This window comes from Rattus rattus, chromosome X (genome assembly GCF_011064425.1).
Source record: "Rattus rattus isolate New Zealand chromosome X, Rrattus_CSIRO_v1, whole genome shotgun sequence".
NCBI classification, from domain to species: domain Eukaryota; kingdom Metazoa; phylum Chordata; class Mammalia; order Rodentia; family Muridae; genus Rattus; species Rattus rattus.
The window spans coordinates 115,628,395-115,651,411 of record NC_046172.1 but is presented as its reverse complement, the minus strand read 5'-3'; the positions used below and the strand labels follow the sequence as shown (position 1 = coordinate 115,651,411).

Genomic DNA, 23,017 nt, shown 5'->3' with positions numbered 1-23,017 from the left:
AAAGCTGCCCCACCCACCACTCAGGAATGGCATGATGAGAAAGAGAGATCTCAGCACCCCTGACCTTAGGCAACATCTTACTGTGGGGAATTCCCATTTTGTTAACACAAGGAAGTGAGGGTGCGCCAGCAGAGACTTGTTAACACTTAATTTTAAACCAGCTTTTGGGTTGAGGAATTCTGTCTGTGGGTTTGTTAGCATGAACAGAGTGCTTCAGTCGGTCAATCCCATAGTTCTCCTCACCCTAATAAAGAGCCCTGCCTGCTTGTAGCCTGTACAGAGTGTGGACTGGAACACACCCAGCCAGTGACTCCCTAATCCCCACCAGGTGATGCAAACAACTTAGTCTTGGTGATCATATAACAGCAATGAGGCGGCATACATATGCTTTCTGGCTTAGTTCAAGCATTCCCAGGGGATGGCAGACTTCACGCTCTCATAACTAGATGGGAGCTGGGAGCAATCAGGCCCTTAATGGCCAAACCAGAAAGGAACTGCATCACTGACCACCTCCTGACAGCCAAGGCCTTTCCTCCTGAATGATAATGACACAAAATGTACTCCCTCTCCTGTATATTAGGTGTGTATGAGCACACACCTACATGTACACACACCTACAATATAGCAGGTCTGAAAGCCTAAAATAACTATGCGATTTATGTCTTTGCAAAATCTTAATGGTACTTTTAGAGTGAAAGTCTGGAAGGATCTACTAAGGAACAGAGAGATATGGCAGAAATAATATTAGATTGCAGCAGAAGACTACCTGGGATTCTGCTTCTGGCTCTTTTCTTAGCTAAAAATCTTTGGGTATGCCTCCTGAGACTTAATTTCTTCATTTTCAAATGGGATTAGACTAGCTCCATTTTCCCTCCTCTTTTCCAACCTTCACATCATAGCAAAATGTTCACTATGGTAGAATTTATTCAGCTACATGTGTATCTACCAATGAAATAGTGGCATGCTAAGACTTCAGAACTATGTCTGGGAGGTTACAGATGCCTGGCAGGAGACAAAATTCCCTGCATAAGGCAGATGTTGATAAATGTTCACACAACCAACCTGCATGCCCAGATCTCATCAAAACAGTGTACTTAGTTTGGTTTTCTGATTGTCTTTATTTTGCTTTGTTTTCCTTCTCTCTGTGTTTGTTGTTGGAGACTTAGATTAGTTCAAGCAGTCTATTCAAACTTCCAAGCTTCGTGCCCTAGTCCTTGAGGACCAGGGCTATGGGTATGTGTCACTTGCACGCTCTAAACTTCATCTTTTTGTTTTAAAATGTACTGGGGGTTAGATGTTCCATTAAGGTAACCTCAAAAAAAATATGTGCATGGATAACCTTTAAATACTCAAGCATCTTGCCATTAACGTACTCTTATTTTCCTCTTACTGTAGATATTCTCACACCCTGATGCCCTTGGTTGGGGCGGGACTCACAGTGGACCCTCCATCAATGCTACTGAATGAACATATGAATGCACTTCTCATTTTTCTAGTTCTGTGCAATTGACTTTTGCATAAGGCCCCAGAATATGGCCTCAAATTATAAAGCAGTCAAGGGAATAATTAGCCATCGAAGAACACCATCGTTAGATAGGGCATTTCTGTTCATTTTACTATAAAATATTTTCTCAGCAAATGGGTTTTAAATGGCCAACACTGTGAATGGGGCAATTAGAGCAGCTCCATAAGTACCCGTGCTGAGGGTTGTATCATTTCTGTCCTCCCTCCTAGTTTAATTCACCAAAGAAACCAATTACCCCTATCACGTTGCACTTCCAGAGTTTAAAGACAAGGCTAACTAGCCCATGCTGCTCTCTACATTCTGGTTAAGTAATAGCTCAGAGTATTCAGCAATGTGCGGGAGGGAAGCTAAGAGCAGAAGTCAACAAGGCCAGCAAAGCCTGGGTTTGAATCACAGCTCCTTCCATAGAACAATTTTGGAGACCTTGGAACTTACTTACACTCTCTAAGCTTCATCCCTCCTGTGTGCAATGGGTACACTACTGAGACCCATCCTATGGATGGCTGTAATACGTGCGTTAATAATATCACCAACAGAGCACCTGAGATGTAAGCAGGAGCTCAACAATAGTAGTATATTGTACTGCTTGGCATATCCTCCTATGGAGCAGGAAGCAGTTGAGAATTATTGTCTTAAAAGAACATAGCTGGAAGCTCTTGGCTGTATGCTCTGCTCTACATCAGAAGTGGCTTTCTCTTGTGGTTCTATAACAGAATCTCCTCCAAGCCAAGCAAACTGCTACAGACCTTGCAGAGCTTCCCTTCTCCAATTACAAATTCCATCAGTCACAGACTGGTATAATTAAGGCTGCAAACATGAGTGTGGAGCACAGATGTTTTTCCTAGGTCCCCATGTGGGTTTAGTCAGTAGACACTGACTCTCTTCTCTTAAATGATATTTTACATTCTCTTTAGATAAAGACCACAGAGTGAAGTCAGTAGAAGGTGATGATAACTAAATTAAAAATTCAGTTTCTGAATCATGTCTCTTCCACTAACTATGGTACTGGATGTCCCTGGGCAACGTACAATTCACTAAGCTTCAGTTTCCTTATTTATAAGAAAGACAAAATATTACCATACAGGTTCTGATAATAACAACAACAGGTAATGTGTAATAAAGACTTACCATATACCACACAGATGCTACGTGTCTGAATACAAGCTAGTCTTTTATCGTGAATTCAAAAAATGAAATTCATAAAGATAAGATTAGCTCCCAATACTCAACAAGGAAGTATGTGGAGCTAGAAAACAAAGTCTGGTATTACAACTCTATAACCTGTAGTTCTAACATACTGTCTATCTCTTAAGCCTGCATTCAGTCCATCAGCATTCTCACTTGCTTGTCATCTTTCCTTTCTCTATATGTATCTGTTGATGGCAAGGCCACCCCGCCCACCACCACAATGAACGACAGCTCCTTCGAGCCTGAAGACTGATACTTACAGTGGTGGTCAGCTTGCCTCCGTTCTTCTGCACATACTGGATGGAATCATGGATGGTAGAAAAGAGTCCGAGCAGCACATTCTCCATGTCGTAGATTCTGTACATGCCGTTCACGAGCTCTTCAAGAGACAGAATGTATTCTCTCCAGTACTTGTCGATCTCTACCACACCTGCCATACAGCCTTGCATGACCACATTGCAATAACCACCACAAGGTTTGACCATCATCAGTCCCTGGCAGTAAGAGCAGTACCACATTCGGGTGAGCATACGGCCACAGTCCTTACTAAACTTGAGGTGGTCGGTGGTGTTGATTACTTCAATTCCGAGGTTCAGGGCCTGAAGGAAGATTCTAGTAACTTGCAGTGACTTGGAAACCTGGGTCATAATAAGCTTGGGGAAACTGCCAAATACTTTCAGGTCGCGTCTTGCTCCTCGGAGGCACTCGTTGATGTCTAATACTGACTCGGGCAGGCCTGGGTTCATCATCTGGGTATAGATGACTGGAAAGAGGCTGTCGAACAATTCATTGACCATATCATCCACATTGATATCAGAACCCAAGATGTAGAGAGACACATCTGTGAAAAATTCACCGACAAACTCAAAAGCTTGTGGAGTCAGGCTGGGGTAGTTATTCTTGAACATGGCATTGGTGTAGTTCTTGGCATGGCGAACAACAATTTCAAAGGCCTCTGTAAAATAAGAGAAAAAGATATGCCCAAAAATTAAAACATGAACTCCAGCGCGTAAATGAATTTGATATGCCTCTGTTGCTTTGGTGATTAAGATCCATTTGCTTTTAATAAGTGACTTACATTCATTGCTGGTATTACCTATATTCTGTAGTTATTTGCTCCCATAAATCAATTTTCCTTTCTGAATGTGAAGTCTAAATCTCGATGTGCACATAAATTCTTAAACATAGAAATTGTATTTCAAATGACAACTGCTAGGATTCAGTTAACATTTCATTTCATGAAAATATTGATTAAAGATTGAGAAATTATTTTTCTTTCATTGATTCACTCAGTTAAAAGATCGTATTTAAAGACATTTCATTTTTAGACAGAGAAAAATATTTCAACAGACAATATACCATATAAACTCATGTAGCAACTTGAGCCTGTTCAAACCCAGAGGAGAAGCAAGTTATTAGCCAAGAACAAAAGATAACCAAAGTTTAATTCTTTGGGGTAGACTTTCTCCAAATAACTTTAAAGGCAATCTGACAGACTGCCAGACCTGGAAAAGGTATTCATTCACTAAGTGGGTATCTGGCTGGAAAGAAAAATCCATACACTTATCTGTACATTTGCTATTGACAGTAACCACAGCTGAACATCTGGGAGGATAAATGCTAAGCGTCTCTGGTAAGTTCAACTTCCACATGGCTTGGAAGCCTCATCCAGTCTACAGAGACCACAAATTCAAGATTACATCTGCTGTTTCAGCCCCTTGGCATAAAGCCCAATTAGTGTCACTGCTTTGAAAGAAAAAAAAAGTAGTAATGTGTCATGCCATTTTCCACAAATCAAAATATTCTAGATACATGTTATCACAAATAACTGGAGTGTTACATTTATATGTGAAAAGAAGTAAAAGATCTAAAAAAAAGAAAGGAAAGAGTTTAAAAACAAACAAAACTTGTCAAGCTTCCTGATATTTTACCTTAGTACTTTCAGTTCCTTCCAAAATGCAAGGATCCATGACAGATGTACTCTAAATGATGCCAATTCATGAGCCTTGAAAATTCAAATTATTACTACCTCCAGACTACTAGAGAGACTATGTTCCTTGGGATCACTTAGCCCAACATTTCAGTCATCTGTGGCAGAAGTGAGCTCTAGACTGAACCACTGCCATCTGCCCTAGATCCCTCACAAGGTAGTACTCATTCCTTAGCTTCTTCCCTGGAGTTCGCCACATGCCCAGCACTGTTGGAGAGGTGCCAGTGTAAGTCTAAAGAGTTTCCAAGGCCACGAGAGACCAAAAATAAATTTAAATTAGAACTTAGCCATCTACAAAGGTTTTTGAGAATATATGGACTGGCTATTGGTCTGAGGATGGCGTTTGTACCACTGAGAGGTACTAGTGTTTTTGATCCCTTCCATTTTGCAACTCTGTGATGATGGAGCACATTTTTCCATTCTATCAATCACACCATGCTCACTTGTGTGCATTCTATTGTTTAGAATGGTAAATGATTCCGAGAAACTTTGCCTTCCTAGCTACACCTGTTACTTTCCTCTCCATTGTTGAATCTAAAAGTTGAATGCTACTATGTGGTCATCTAGCCCACGTAGTGCAAAGGGCCAGTCACTTAATTACTTATAACCATCAGAAAATTGATATTCTAGATTACTCATTCATTTTAACCCTAGGTAGAAATATAGCATTGCGTCTTGGGCTTGCTGGGTGCTATGGGCACATAAGCTAAATGGAGATCACTGATAAACCATTCGTGTCTCAGAAATAAATATTCACGAGTAGCCAAGCACAGTGGTTCGCTATTATAATCCAAACATTTGGGAAACAGAGACTGGAGATCTGCTCCAAGTTCAAAGCCAGTGTGATCCACACAAGAAATCCCAGATGAGCCAGAAATACACAGTGAGACCTTATCTCAAAAAGAAACATTTACAGGTGATATAGAAGATTACAAGTCACATAAAAGAACATTTTGATGGTTACTTCTTATAACAATCTTCTGAATTTGGTATTATCAACCCTAATTTAATAGATAATGAAACCAAGTCTCAGTAGAATGGACATATTTCCCCAAGGTTACACTGCTGCAAAGTAAACATAATTCCAACCAGTGTCTCTAAGTGATGGGTACACCCTAGCTGCCCTCAAACTTAGAGTCTGCAACACAGTCTCAAAAGTCTGTGTAGAAAGTTAAGATCTATTTTAAACTCATCATTTCCCATCGACTTCCTCATCTCTGAATGAAAATGTACCAGAAGAAAATTGAAGCCCAAAGACCAATAAAGCAGAGCGACACTTTCACCTTTGCCTTGGGGCAGCATGAAGTAAGAGACAGAAGGCAGCTTTGCAGACAGGTTACCCCTATAGAGCTCAATCATCCAGGCCACTCGGAAATGAATTCTCTGGGAAGCGAAGTTTACCTGAATTGTGGTACACTCATTCTCTAATATAAAAGATACACGGCAGGAAAAACCCACAGATTCTCCTGCCAATAACATTTCTTTGTAAAAGTTCTGTTGCCAGCACTGCAGGATCAATAGAAAAAGAAAATTACAGAAGATCATGAACTCCTCTACAGAAACAACAACATATATTGCAGGAGGAAAGGGCAGGGGTCCACAGTGAACATCCAGCTCTCACGTGCTGTCTACAGCAGAGTCTGCGTGTCAGAACAAACAACACAGCTCTGCGTTTTGCCCAGGTCTCTCGCTTCTGTATCTCGCTTCTGCTGCTCATGGCAGCAGACCAAAATACAAGGGCTCGAGTAAAGCTTTCACAGGGAACACGAGGTACAAAGTGATTCTTGGCCTTCTTCAGTCTCTCTTTTGAGGGTTCAAGAAATCAAGTCAGGGGTAGGAATAACTGCAAGGAAGTGTGAGTCCATTGACACCATAGTCTAATAATCATGGCTATAGCTAGAGATGATTTCCTTCTTTCTCTTTCCTTGGATGAAGTGAGCAAATCTAGTGGCATCAGAGCTATCATGAAGAATTTGTCCTTCGAACATCCACCAACTTTAAAATCTACAGATGGAAATAAATGGATTTAATAAACAGATAATATGTCCACATAAGAAAAGCCTCCCTTTTCTTTTTGTTATTGCATTTTTATTAACTTAGTGTGCATACATATGTATGTCTGTGCACACAATTGTGCTGTGACAGGCTTGTGGACGTCAGAGGACAACTAATGGAGTCACTTCTCACATTTTACCACGGAAGTTCCGGGAATCAAGATCAAATTCAAGTTCTCACAGGCATAAGCATCTCACCAGCCCAGTCTCCAGAGTTGTAAATGTTCGCAGCATCACCATCCTGACCACCACACATGCTAGACTTGTCAATATTCTTCTCAACTTTTGATGCTCAATGACAGACACCGTTCTCCAGATATAGTTTTATGGGGGAAGTGTAGGGACTCTCTTTAAATGGTTCAAGAACCTCTTCTACTTAAGCACCCCCAAGATATATAGTCTGTCATTGCAGCAGAATGGCTATCTTTAGTATATGGTGTTGGTGTTCCTGCATTTAGACCTACACTAAAAGAAATGGACTTTTATTTGCCTTCTTGCTACTCAGCTGAGTATATTTTTTTTAAAGGAGAATATACTTGGGGTTGAAAGACAAGAAAAATAAATGAACCATGGAATCCCTTTCAAGGTCTGTAGAATGAGCAATTGTTATAGAAACCAGTTCTTTTTTCAAAGCAGTTTTCTTAGCACTGTAAGGATAGCCACTACGTTATGAGATTTTTTTTTAAATGTTACAAGGATGAATACTTCGTAATGGCTTGGATTGAAAACAAGCCTCATTTTCGACTACAGGTGCTTGGATGGAAAAAAAAAAAACTAACTTTTCCCAGGCACCTGCAAGGAACATGTCAGAATCCATGGTAAACATGCATATACCCACCCTCTATGTAACTGTCATAACCGCATGGGTTTGTAATCATCTTTATTTTACTGGTTAGGAAACTGAGGCTCAGAGGCAATATGGTTCACACAGGTAATATTTCTAGTTCAAGACCCCAATTTAAAAGCAGAGACATTTAGTCGAGTAATCGCTAGAGACTGAATGTGCATTAGTTCAAGAGGTGAAAATTCTCAGAGGATGAGGAGACAGCTTGGTTGGGGAAGGGCTTGCTATGAAAGCATACGAATCGCAGTTCAATCCCCAGAAACTATGTAAAAAAATCTGGGCATAATGAAATGAGTTTGTAACCACATTGCTAGGAAGGTAAAGTCAGGAAGATCCCTGGGGCTTGCTAGACAGGCTATCTTGCTCACTTGGTGACCAATGAAAGACCCAGTCTTTAAAGAAGCAACAAAGAAAGAAACCAAAAATAGAAGAAACATGCAGACAAACAAAAACCGCACAAAAAGAATATGGATGATGCCTGAGGGATGACTACCAAGGTTGAGCACTGCTTCTACATTCACACATGTACACACACAGACACACAGACACACACACAGACACACACACACACACAGACACACACACACACATACAGACACACACATATACACACACACAGACACACCAACACACAGACACACACCCACACACAGAGAGAGACAGAGACAGAGACAGAGACAGAGAGACAGAGAGAGAAAGAGGTTACAAACTCTTGAGGTCCCAGACTTCTAGAGCTGTCTTACATCTCTGCATTTATTCTGAGAAATGACACAAAGTTTTCACAGTGGGGAGTCCAGAAAACTAAAACTCACCTTTTGAATAAAGGAAAAATTAATTAACTCACATATTCACCATAAGAAATATCTACCTTTCAAGGGACAGGACTTTTTCACATAACTGAAGAAAATGTTTAATAACTCAGCCTCCTCTAGCTTTCCCATCATACCTAAGGGGAAAAGAAGGGCTAAGGAAACAGTAACACAGTGCAGTTGGTCATTAAATTGTAGACAATTTGCACACCCCTTATGTTAGCGTAGCATCAGTGCATCGAAAGCGGAGTAACAGTGCAGCACAATAGAGAGTGATATAAGACACAAATACTATTTGAGAAAGAGTTCTACGGCCTGTGAGATGGCTCAATGTAAATGTGCATTTGTCACAAAGCCACGTGGACCTGGAGAACAGTCCTTTGAATCCACAGTGGAAGAAGAGAACTGAGTCCTAGACGTTATCCTAAGACACATGCCCAGGTACATGTGCACCCATGAACATATCATACACTCTATAAGAATACTTAAAGCAATATTTAAAATAACAAATAAAATATTCTTGGAGAAACTTGAAGCCAATATGAGAAAAAATAGTAAAAGACATTTGAAGAAAGTGATGTCTTTAGCTATAGTCACAGCTACAGCATACATTAAATACCCCAGCCCCCTGGCCCGATTAACATAAAATTCACATTAAAAGTATATTTATTAAGTTAGCAAGCATAAGCCAAGTTAAAGGGCAAGGAAAACCAGGCACAGTTTGAAGAGAGAAAATCATTGTGGCACCCATGTTTTGTTGTGGTATAGAATAGGCAAGAACATCTGGGTGGTTTAAACTCAGAGATGAAAACTCTAACCATTGTCAAAAGGAAATGCTAGGAATCAGATGCACTGAGCCATAAATGAACCACAGCTTTCATAGGCTCTCACATATACTAGACACAACTGCGGAAAGAATCAGTAAGCTTGAAGAAAAATCAGAAACTTTACAAACTGAAATGGGGGAGAGAAAGGAAAGAAGGAATGAGAATAGCTAAAAATTAGAAGAGGAATTTTCAAAATGTGAATCGTGTCGAACTCAAAGAGAGGAGAAAGGATTCTTGGGCAGAAGTATCTGAAGACATCATGAACAAGATCTTTCCAAAATTCTGGAGATAGCACTCATGCCTAGGAACTCAAAGAACTAGGTGAGTGGAAATGAAACTGTCAAAGCAGAGACCCACATTTAAACTACTAGAGGTAAACCGGAAGCCTTGGAGGAGGCTGTGGACTCAGCAAGGACAAAACTTCATCAACCTCACCAGAATCCACGCCAGCAAGCAGGTTAGCAGAAGGGTCAACAGTGAAAAGAAGGAATCCTAGTGCTGTACAGCTCCATTGACATCAGCTTCTCGCCTTCAGAAGCGAAACAGAAACAAGAACTCTCGTAGACAAAAGTGAGAGAGTTTGTCCCTGGTAAGACTGGCAAAAAAAAAAAAATAGTAAAATCAATTATAATTACTGATTTTGAAGAATAGGAAAGAAAGTGGAAAGGAGAGAGGGTGTCAATGGTGAATGAAGAAGATAAAGTATTTCTTTTGTTTGTTTTTCTTAATTGATCAGTTCTCAGTGATAGAGCACTTTCCCCAGCATTGGTGGATACTGGGTTCAATTCGAAGCACCAGTAAATGAATGAGGGAATGAATAAGTAAGTGAATAAATATACAAATAAAATTCCACACTAATAAAATCAACAGCCCACTTGGAGAATCAGCAAAATAGCCAAACAGCTGCTTCCCTGACAAAGAGTCAAAAATTCCAAGCAAATAGAGAAAAGATTCTCAATACCATACATCTTTAGGAAATTAAAAATTAAACTTATAATGAGATGCTACTATGCAGGCATTAGAATGGTTAAAAGTCATAAAATGGACAATGCCAAATACTGTATGGATGTAGAGGAACAACATACACTGGGCTATCTAGTGGGAATACAAGATGCTACAACAACGTTACATGATGGATAGGTAGTTTCTTGCAAAAACATTTTTCATGTTATCCAAAGATTGTACATGATCTTTCTTTCAAATTTAAACCTATTTGAAATAAAATCTATTAATTTTTTAAAGTACCAGAACTGTAGAATTCAGTCTTTGATGGAAGTAGTCATGAGAATCACTAAACACACTTAAGTAACTCCCTCTTTTTCCCTTCAATCTGCGTTGACATTTTGTTCTTGAAAAAGGGAGTTTTAGCATACAGTAGATGCCATATGACATCAATGTAATGTTAGTTGGGAAACTGCAAAAAGTTAGTGGGCCAAAACACTCAAACAGATAACATGTTTCAGTTATTTTTGAATAGTAAATGATTTTTTTTGAAAACCAGCCACAGAGAAACAGAAAGTTTACATTGCAAATAAGGCTTTTTTTTTTATTTTAAAAACAATCATAAAGAAGACACTAAACGCTGCAGTTCCATTTCAATTGTATTTTCCTGGTGCTTTCCAATTCACATTCATTTAACCAGAACTAACTAAGTTTAAAAACAAATTGCTACTAAATATAAATCATTTATTTGTGCAGTTTATAAACCCACATAATCTCTGTTTTTACCTTTCACATAGCAGGGTTCAAAATATAAGGGAAATCAACTAGCAGTAAAGAAATATTTGAATGACAGAACAAAAGAAATCTATTTTTTCATGGGTTATTACATGTCTCATTAGAGAGAAGTGAAAGATAGATTAGATAGGCAGACAGACAGAGGGATAATGGTGGATGAATGGATGGATAGACAAGTAGATGAAAGAATGGATGGAGTATGACCAGACAGACAGACAGATAGATAGATAGATAGATAGATAGATAGATAGATAGACTCATAGAATTTCCTCCAAAGGCTATTACAAACTAGAGAAGACAATTAAAATGATTTATTGCAAGGGTCCTCAGAAGCAAGAAGTGAAAATCTGTACTAGAAAATTTATGAGCCTGCAACAGTTGACCACACTTTTGCCCCATTAGTCCAATTAGTTCTTATCATTTACTGTCCATTAGTTTTCCTGAACAACTAGTTTGCTTTCACCGTCTGGACTCTGTGAGTCATGTAACTCATAATTTTTCCCTCCTCACATTTATGACTTGAAAGCTTACAGCTAAATTTATAGTCTCCCTCTATCAAGCATAATAAACTTCATGTCATGTGTTTTGTGTCATAACCTTACTCCCTCCATCTTTCCTACCTGTATTCTCCACTGGCTTGAGGGTGCCTGGGTGTTTTAGTTACAGTGCACCTCCTAGTTATTACGTACATTCTGGAAATTCTTTGGGAAATAAACAAGTAGGGCGATAAGAACACCGAGAAAGGCAGACAAAATATCATTGCAATCATACAATTTCATGTCTGCAGTGGCAATTATTGAAGTGCTCCCACTTAGTAAATGGGTGGTGCCCTTTCAGGAACTCATTAGCAGATGCTGTCCTCCCCAGCAGCTGTCAGAGTCCTCTCTTTACACTTCTTTTCCCCACAACTGAAAAACTGGAGTTAAATGTACCTACCAACGGTAAAATGCAATAGGCTTTAGTGTGAGTAGCTTCAACAGGGCTAGCAATGTGTATGTTCATATGGGATAAGACATTCCTGGGAAAGCAGACAGAACAGTGTAGGAGTGACACTCGCTAGAAGAGTGTTAATTTATTCTTTAAAACAGGAAATCGAATGCTATCCAAAGAAGGAAAGTCCTATAGTTTCTTCAAGAATTCTCATGGTAAATGGTGAAGGCTTGCTCACTGAACCATTACCTTAAAGACTCTAAGGAAAAGGTGCTTCTCCAGAAACTATGGCAGGGTACATAGATTACTGGATACAATTAAATGGCTTATGTTTTAACTGGACCAAAAGATCCATTATGTCATATTCTAGGTCTGGTTCTTGTCTCCTCAACTTCTGATGATTTTGCTTTATGATCCATTATCATGATTCATAAATCAAAGCTAAAGAGTACTTGCTAACCTAAGCTTAGAAAAATAAAAATATGCCTTTTAAGGCTAGAAGATACTTAATGAAAGGTTCTGTTCCATTAAGAGGGTATAGTGTCATTTAAAGGTTGGCATGGAAGCATTCTGGTAGTGACTTTAGCTAATGAGACTTTCTGTTTCTGCTCAATGTAACTTAAATTATTGCCATAAAGAACAAATTACCTAGAGGATCTTATGTGTTGTTAGACCAATTAGCATGTATGTTTTTGTACTGTTTTCTTCTGTAATTGCTTAGACACTGAACTACCATTCTAAGGAAGGTCAATTGTCAATGGTTTATGCAATTTTTTCTTCTCCTTTTAAACACAATTTTTTTCTTTTTTTACTTTATGTATAGAAGTGGTTTGCCTGCACGTATATCTGTGTGCCTGCTGCCCACAGGTGCCAGAAAAGGCCAGCAGACCTACTGGGACTGGAGTTATACACAGTTGTGAGCTGCTAAGTCAGCTCTGGGAATAAAACCCAGGTCCTCTGGGTTAAGAGCAACAATTGCTCTTAACAACTGAGCCATCTCTCTACCCAACCCTTGTTCTTAAAGAGAATCTTGTCTGCAACTTGCTGATACGGATCTTTATAGAGTTTTGCATTGCCACTGGTAATTTACAGCCAAAACTTTAGTAATATCCAAGCAACAGGCTGCTCTTCCCTACAGGTACTGGAATGAACAGCCCCTCTTTACTCCCACCAGTAACCAAAAGTATCGAATCTGAGTTGCCTTAAAAGCTACACATGCATAACCTTCTGAAAGAATAAATTTGTACATTAATTCAACAGGTATCTCACTGAGCCATCCATAGAACAATATTCTATGCGGTTTTTACAGAGAGCCACAAGACGTGTTTGTTCTCTTATGTAAGAAGAGACTGATTTGTGATATGTGACCCTAAAACCTAAAATTTATTTTTCTTCCTGTCCCTCATGTCATATGACCAAGCCAGATTCCAACTCTTTTGGCACCTAAACGACCATAGGCCCTGTCATTTTGTGATGTTAGCAATATTAAATATTCAACAAATGCCCATAAACCAAAGAATATTTATGAGTTATTTTAGTTGTCTCATTAGACTGACTGCATTATTTGTATAAATATATGTTTCATTTGATACTGAATGGATACTATCTGCTAGTCTGGAGGTAGCTCACAAAACTGCATGATCCCTAAAGGCTTGGAATAGTCAGCTATGATAAAATAATACATGGCCTCTCTATGCTTGAAAACACAAAACGCTGTGTATACATGTTCCTTTGTTCTATGACTCTTTCATAGTTTAAATATAAACAGTATATAGGTTACTAAGTCACCATGACTCATATGTAAAGCACCTCACATCGCTTCAGATGTAGGAAATCAGTACTCTGTTTTAATTTTCTCCCTCCTTCTCCATCGCTGAAAGGCAGTGTGTGTATGTGCACTGGTGCATACATGTAGCCAAGGGAAACATTATTATCTCAATTTCACACATGAGCTAGCTGAAATTAAGACGGGATCTAAGTCATACAGCTACATGGTTCATAGTAGCAGTAATGGAACACAGGACTCTTGGCTGTGTGTACAATGTTGGTACATTGTCCATCTTCTTCAAGGATAAAGATTCCATGCCACTTGAAGGGAAGCTTCGGGAATAATGAGTAAGGGCCTAACAACTTGGCATCACTTATTGTGCCGGACAATGTCGCAAGCATTTTATGTGAATTAACCAATATCATTATCAAAACGTCCTTATAAGGAGTGTCTACTGCTGTCTCCTCTCTAAGGGAAGAAGGGCTGAGAATGTGAATTCATGCAGCCTGAACCCAGAGATTACCAAACCAGTAGGCGTTACTGCCTCAAAAGATATATGAGACTGCGTGCCACTCAGATATAAGGACCTACAGCCAGATTCCCTAGGACTCACACGAAACAAGATGTGGTAGCACAGAAAGAGGGAAGGCAGGGACATGCTACTCCTCAGAAGCTCGTGAACCAAGTCACCTACAGTATGCAACAGCAAACAACAACAAAGAGACGCTATCTCAAATGAGGTGGAAAGAGACAGCTAACCTGCAAAATTGTTCTCCGACCTCTACACATGGGACATAGCAACGCCATGGCATGCTTATCTGCTCTTTTCTAACACACAGAGAAAGAGGATGAATCTGTGTGTCACAGACTGTGTACATTTCCGTTTGCTTTGCTGTTGGTTGAACTCAAAATAAGTTTAATGCTTCAGTTGCTTGGCTACACTGAATCTACTGAGTAGCTGAGAAAATAATTCCATGATAAGGGGAAAATGTGAGGAGTACAGCACAGCAGACCCATTCCAACTACTTATACAATCATTTCTTTAGAAATGTACTGCCTGTCATGCCTTATACTTACAATGAAATGGAAATTAGAAGAAAATCAGCAAAAAGGGGATTATTCGTGTGAGCATGGAAATCTCAGAGCTCTGTTATAGGCATAAAATTACGGTATTTAATTGAAGAGCTAGTCTTTGTTAAAAAGAAATAAGTCAGGTCTTCTCTCAAATTACAGTTCCTTAAAGGGACTACTGACAGAATGGCCAGAATCATGACAGTTTTTCAATGCTCGGTCTCTAGAGGACAATGAAAACTGGAGTATTTGTGAGTCTTGGAGGAATTCTAGAGCCTGTGCTGATGAGCTCAGATGGGAGAGAGAGAGAGAGAGAGAGAGAGAGAGAGAGAGAGAGAGAGAGAGAGAGAGAGAGAGACTCAGATGCAATCTCTGGTCTCTGGCACCAAAGTCTTAGGATGAGAAGTGCCACTCCCACCAAGGTTAAGGGCAGGTAGTATATCTTTCCTGTGAGCTTGTCAAAGAGATGGAATTTTGATTGAGAAAATTGCCCTTATATTCTGTAAATATTAGTGTTCTTGCAGAGGATCAAGGTTTGGTTCTCAGTACACATACAATAGCTCACTGCAGCCTGTTACTACAATTTAAGGGGATCTAACGCCCTCTTCTGGCCTCTTGGCGGACATCCAGGCACACATAAAGTCCTCTTACCTATGGGCAGGCAAAACATGCATACATGTTAAAATAAAATAAATGAAATCGTTTTTAAAGGTCAAATCTTTAGAAGTGGAGAGTAAAATTGTGGATGTTATATACTGGGTGAGAGCAAAAGAGAGATGTTGATTAAGAGGTACAAACTTTCAATTATATAAGGTGAAAAAAGTCCTAGGAATACAACATATAGAATACAGTCTGTAGGAGAACTCACCAAGAAAGTAGACCTTTTGTTTTAATTATAAAATGACAATAAATGAAGAAAGTAGAAAAGATTTTGAAGGAATGGATATACTTAGGGTATAGACTGTAAGCATGGATTTATGGCTGTGCACTTATATCCAAATTAAGCTGGAAACCATGCTCTCTGTATGTCAATTGCGCACCAGTTAAGTGAAAAATACAGTACCATTGTGATTGAGAAGCTAGGACATCAAATCCATCTAGGCCTGAGTCACACAGTAATTGGTACTTCTTCACACCAAATCAATGGAGGCTGTGCTGCTACCTGAGTTATTGACTGTAGCAATTATCAGAGGCTTTAGCCACTGTCTAAGCAACCTCAGAAACAAGTATCAAGATATTAGTTGGACCCAGGAAGAATGGTTCATGCCCGTAATCCCAACACTTGGGTGCTAAGGCAGGAGAATCGGGAGATTGAGACCAGCCTCAATAGTACGATGAGTTGGAGACGAGCCTGGGATGTATTAGACTCTGTCTTAAAAAACATAAACCCCACCAAAGGAAATGAGTTAGAAAAATGTCTTTAATTAAACATCCAATTGTTTGTTTTTAAAAGACACAACGTTTCTTAAGACACCAATGTATAACACAAAGGTCACAGCCTTGTGAAATGCATGCCATGTGCCTTGCACCGGGAGCACATCACCTTCCTCACAAAGCAATGTCTCAGTTGTCTATACTGGACTGTGTCGAGTACTACCTGTGAGGTTAGTAAGCACAAACCAGGTGGCCCTAAGGGACTTGATCCTCTAAACAACTTTGGGCAGTTGATGACAGTAACAAAAGGTAGTAGTGGGCTTAATGCAAAGTTAGGAAAAAAGAAAAGAGATGCAGCAACTACGTAATCATAACTGAGAAGAAAAGGGGTGTGGTCAGAAATAGAAGCAGCCACTCTCACTTCTTTATATTGTCTGAACAGCCCCTTGTATCCATTATACCGATGCTGTACTCTTGGAGAAAGTCCCAGCTTCTGTGCTAAAATCAGGATAGCAGACACCTAGTACTGCCTCTAATTTGCAAGATTTTAAGCAAGGACAATTTTTTTTATTCCATTTATCACCAAACTTCTAAATAAACTCTAAGTCATTATTTGCATAACACCAAAGACCATGATTTCGGAACTGTCTCGGCCAAGCCTCGAAACTGAGCTCAGCAGATCTTCCTGGCAGCAAGATGTTTTTCTTTTTCTCAAAATTCCACCCCAGTAGCTCCATTAGCTCATCTGGTTTTGACTCCTTAGCATTACAGTTCATAGTCTTTATAGTTCTGTACAGACGAATCTCTGCTGCCCAGGCCGGTGGGGCAGGAGGGAGGAAGGGCATTGTGTGCCCTTATGTGCAGGACATAGGATATTTGTTCGTAGACGTGCTGTAGGACCGTTATATATTTGTAGTCCTAAGACACGAACAAATGCAACTGAGTGAGAAATCAGACCTGCATTTTGGGTAACTCATTTTTGAGAATTTTCTCTCATTTCAAGCTATTTCTGGTGATGCTTAAAGCCTTAACAACTGCTGGAGACAAAAGTTCAGGTAGTACTAAATCAGAATTCTGTTGGTTTGGTGCTAAAATATGTACCAATGACTTCGTTATTCAGGACAAGTGAGATTGGGTAGGTGATCTACTGCCCAGATCACAGTGGCTGCTGTACTTTTCACTTTGTTGAGGAGTATTTGGCATACATAAAGCATATGCTTGGAACTTAATTTTCTCCCTCTTCACTACCTTATTCCTTGCCCCATGGGCATAATTTGCTATTTAAATCTGAAGGGAATAGGGGAAAAAGGATTAAATCAGGGAAAAATAGTTCAATCTAGAAAGATGGACAAGGGAAGTCTTACATTTATCTATGGGAAAGGAGATCCAACGATTTTTTTCATGCCAGCACCATTTCTGTATGTTCTCAGTGCACTGACACTTTCTGGGTTCAAAGGCAATAGCTCCTAAATTACTGAGAGGCCTGGGCACTGTTTTAAAATAATGCTTGGAGCGAGCTGATGTCTAAAGTGGCTTTCTGCCAAAGGGACCTTTGCCATAGTGCTGCATTCGAGGGGGATTATTTTAAATGGGCATTAAAAAACTGGCCCATTGCTGTAATTTGGCAATATGCCTGGAAAAGGGCGATTTTGAGATTGGGTGTTTTAAACAGAATCGCTAAAAATACAGCTACAGTTGCCTTCCCTAATGAAGTCTTCTGCTCCTGTTGCTTAGCACTTTTCTTAACCACGCCGGGGGGCCCACTTGCGCAGGCTTAAGGGGGTGGGCTGTCCTTGATTCCAGCAAAAAAGAAGACACAATTGACTGTTGCTTCTTCAGTGGACAGCACTAAGGCCAGACCCAAGCTATCACTTCCAAATCACGGGATCTGAGGCAGTAGAGTTGACATCACTGAGAATTCTATCTTGATTGAAAAAGAAAGCAATCCCTTCAATAGGTTTATTGTTCAAGTCAGAGACTAAGAGATGAACTGAAATTCAAATTTGTCATTTAAAAAAAATCACAATATGGGTGTCAATAAAGTCAGAACCTCTTAGCCCAGAATGGCCCAAACCATTGTTTTCCATTGTTTTCTATTCTTTCTTGGGATACAAATCATCTGAGCTCAGAGGGCAATAGGAAATGGTGGTGCTGTACTGTTCTAATTCACCCTGACACCGATGTTTCATTGGAATATTGATGCAAATGATGGTCAAATCAGCCTTGTAATGTGCCAATAATTACTTTGTCTGCCCTGGCTCTTTGAACGTTTCCAGAGATCTTACTATAGAACAAGGGATGGATGCTCATGTGCCAACCCAATTCTAACAGACTTCTTTCCACACGTCCCTGGCTCTCTGCAGTGACCTTGCTCTCCTTCCCTTCTATCTCTGAAAGAATGCCAGACAGAGGGCACTGAACATCCCCATATAAAAAAGAAAGAAAGAAAGCTTACCTGTCAATTCTCAATCCTTGTTTAAGTACAGTGGCCAGGTGAGAACGTTAATTTGCTTGAACATAGGTAAGTGAGAATTGATGCCAAAACCAAGACTGCTGCATGGTGTCAGTGCATACAAAGAGATTCACACGAACCATGCTCACAGGGGGCAATGTTTAGAATTTTTAAATGCCCAGGGTTTGGAGGCTCAGAACCCGATTTCACTGCACCCTGTGGATATGTATAATTAATTACTCTATTTCGATCTAACATAAAATGTGTTAGAAAGTCCTCAAGTTTTGACAATCTTCCAGGGTGTTTGAACCCATAGCATTAAATCCCCCCAAAGCATTAGAAGCTTCCCATCTTGACATTACCTGCAATTCATGTAGGACAAAACTTCAAGGAATCCCCCCACTGTCAACCAACATGGAAAGGAGGTTCCATAAGCACAGGATCAATGCTAAGACTTCTTATTCCTTTACAGTGTCTCGGTATGGCATTATATTAATGCGGACCTTTAAACGATGATGTTCAAAATAAAACATCATATCAATAGTTAGGATTTATTGAAGTTACAGTGTTTCAAGCACTATGGTAAGTGAATACATTCTGTCTTTTTATTCTTACAATACTTTATGTAGGCCAATTATACACATTCCTATGTTGCAGATATAGCCTGAGAGCTAGAAAGGTATTGCTTTTTTTCCCCGAAAGTCTTGCAGCTGAACATGCACCTAAATCATTCTGGACTTAAAATACTGATTTGTGTTTTAATAATCACCTTGTCTGAGCCTTGCACAGAACTCAAGGAGGCCTTTTCTGTCCCTCTGTCCAGTGGGTTGCTCAGTGCACCTGTTTACTTATCCCTTTGACTTTCCCCTTCTCCACATCATGACTAATAGCCCTGACGCCTACACCCAGCTGATATATTCTTCATTCAACTGGGCTAAGAGTATTAATCATACTACAGCCTGGTCCCCCTACCCCGCCCCAAGCTATTAAGTTTGTCTGACTCTGTCTCCATTTGGCTCTTTCTCGGAAATTTGAAAACTAACATTCAGAGAAACAAATTAACATTCACCCACACTCCAGCCAGCCAGTGTCAGTGCAGACAGGCATCAACTTTTCAGTTTGTTTTCTGTCTTTGGTCTCCATTAATAAAGAATAATGCTTGAGTATGTTTTCTTTTTTATCTAGTCTCTTGAATGGGAATTCGCATAGCTGTTTTTATACCTAACTTCCCGGTCCTTTTGATTCTCTAACGTAATTATTAGATAGTAATTCCGTTTCGCTTATTTTAGAGTCCCCACATACTTCCATATCCCTGTTAAACAGCACCAGATACACTGAGATGATAGAAACGGTCAGACTGTTACAATCTAAAACTTATACCCTCTTGCTAGACTTCCTCTCTTAACTGTAAAAACAAAAACAAAATACAACCCCCCAACAAGAACAAGGAAAACAAAAAATTGCAGTATGAAAGATTATAACAAAGCCAAAGAGTTTATACATTGACAAAGAAATTACATAACTCTGCATGAACAGTTCACTGTGGGGAGGCATTGCCAGTGCCAAGAGCATCATTTTCAAAAGCGATACCTTGGAAACAGAACCAGAATCCATTAACAAAGCACCTCTAGACATCTAGTAGAAACATAAGTATAACTTCTGATAACTCCAAACATTAGTATGTATTCATTTACAAGTGAAAATTTAAAAGTTTAAGGAAAGATTCATAGCCAGAGCTGTTTTTAATGTGTTATCTGTAGAAAGGATAAGACCGAAGTTAATGGAAAGTAAGAAGCTCTCAGAAGGGAAAAAAAAATTGGTGTGCATGGCAAATGTCAATAAGTGAGTGCAAGGAACAATGGTAAAAGACATCTTTTTTTGTCACATCAAAGAGGCCTTTCTGCATCCATGGTACATTGAATGTTTAGAGTTACAGTTGTGGAATTATTAGTAGCTTGTCTTGACATACTGTCTTGAGAGAGAGAAGAGAGAGAGAGAGAGAGAGAGAGAGAGAGAGAGAGAGAACTGGGAGTATGCGATGAGCATAATTCATTGTCATTTCTGAGGAAAACTTCGTCCAAAACAATCTTGTTACACCATGGTATCAACCAAATGGTTGCACCCCCTCCTGGCCTTCTGAGTAATGACACAAAACATTGCACAAATCCCAGTCCTTCACAAAACCTTTCTCAAGCATGTGCGGTCCATCCCTACAATGCACAGAACTCCCATGAGCCTTGTTGCTAGCATTAGTAATTATCAACTGTGTTTTAGGCTTTCAACTGGTGTAGGAAAATAAAACTATAGAGGAAGTGGAAAATCATTAAGAAAAAAAGCTTCTCTACTATATGTAGCCAATGGCACCCAATCCCCTTCACTTTTATTCATTATTCCTTGTTAAGTTCATCTCTGGAATCTTTAGGTTGGATATCTCAAGATTTTCAGGTCTACCTCCACCTCTTAATCTCTGTATCCACATTGGCTGTTGTGCCTCCACCAGAGTTGCTTCCATCCCAAGTTCTTCCTAGTGATAGTCCAAAGGCCAGAAAAATACTAAGTCTGGTGCACCCCAATCACAGTCCAGCATGGGTTCTGATTCTCTCACAGCAATGAGCATACTAAAAAGATAGTGTGAGGCCTGTGGGACGTATCAGTGGTAAAAACAATTACAGCTCAAAGTGCACCCCTTGCAGAACATACATGAAGTTGGAGGGAGAGAACTGACCTCACAGGAGTGTCCTCTGATCTACATACACTCACTAAGGCATGTGTCACCCCACGCACATCATACCCACACACTAAAACTGTGCACTAATCAGGAAATATTTTTAAATTAGTGCAGAAAATTGACACATTACTAAACTGAGCCTTAATATTGTATACTCATAAATTCATTTCACAAAATTCTCAAAAAATTGACAAAAACTAAAAGAATAGATAATTCTTCTAAGGACTGAGATCTGGTTTTCCTGCTCTCACCTCGTCTCCATTCATCCTTTGCTCACCATACCGATTTCCTTCTTTCTTTAATTCTAAGCCATAAGTAAATTTACAAACCTAGGTGTGTTGTTGCTCCTACATATTGATAGCCGTACCAACATGATTTCCTAAGCTACCACAACTACTTGATGAGTCTTCTTAATAGAGACTATAGAGGGTGAACCAAAACTGAAAGCAGAATGGGAAAGAATGACTAAGGAATAATAAGTGGGCCTTAGTCTGTCAGACATCCCCTCTTTAGCCAGGTGGAGTTGACCGCTAACTTGTCATTCAAATATAGTCTCATAAAGCTGTTTTTAAATTTCAGGCAAATTTGGGGAAATTAGTAATGGACTCATCTAGTGACTGACATTAATTGAAAGAGAAATAGATTATTAGCTATTATAAGCAGCTAAGAATATAAAACAGTTCCCAAGTATTCTCTAGTCTTGCAAGATGAATATACAGTATATTCCAGTATTAGCATAATCTCCTTGATAAAAAAAAAACAAGAGAAAGGTCACTTCAGACGTTTGGTAGCATATAAGAGATGCTAAACCAGAAAGACTAGTTTGTCTACCTGATCTCCTATTGCCTAGGTGTCTCATGAGAGTTTGGTTTGAATATAGTAAGAGTGAAGGTTCTGTGACTGACTAGACAAACACCAAGTGTAACATACTAAGATGTTACAAAAGTACTGGTTATTCAAAACACCAGACTTGATATTGAAATATTTGCATGAGAGTTTAGCCACGTACAAATGTCATAGGATTCAGAAGGTTTGGCAGTTACTTGCAAAACCATAGTTTCTTAAAGCCTAGGCACCTATGATGTATCCAAACATTCAATTTAATAAAAAGGAAAACTAGCACTAGAAAATGAGTATATCTACTTTGGCCTGTACTACTTATTCACATTTATATTTACAGTAAATTAAGCACATTGTTAGATAAATTAATGGATTAAGGAAAAGTCAGAGGGTGCTAGATAGATATCATAAATGGCTCATATTGGATACCATCATTTTTTAAGAATAAAAACTTCTAGTTAATCCATCAATTAGCTTGTTTCCATGATATTAAACTAGCAATCTGTTCATCTGTTCTTCCTTCCAAAGGTCAAGGATATTTCTCACTATGTTTTACCCACCCAGATTTGAACACCAACCGCAGACCTGAAAAATTCACGAACGTTCTGCCTTTACTTTTCTAACTCTTAGAACTATGGTTGACAATTATGGTTGGTATTTTGAAAACATGCTTATTATCAAAGGACATCACAAGGACTTTCATAACGTTATCTCATTAAATCATGGAGAGATAGCTGTAAGGCAAGAGAAGTGTTTACTAATGAAGAAACACTGCCAAGCAAGCCAAGTTTCTTACCTCAGGCTATTAGGCTAATTCCTGACTCAGTTCATTTGCATCAAAGTGAGTCGTAGTTATCTAAATTCACACGCATTTCAGTAT

General features: G+C 39.3%; 1 protein-coding gene across 1 annotated transcript in view; it reads right to left on the bottom strand.

Moving 5' to 3' along the window:
* Gpc3 (glypican 3) overlaps nucleotides 1–23,017 on the bottom strand; it is a 352,864-nt gene that overhangs the window by 151,691 nt on the left and 178,156 nt on the right. Inside the window, 1 exon segment of the mRNA XM_032890339.1 lies at nucleotides 2,974–3,668. Coding sequence (XP_032746230.1) covers nucleotides 2,974–3,668 — 695 coding nt within the window.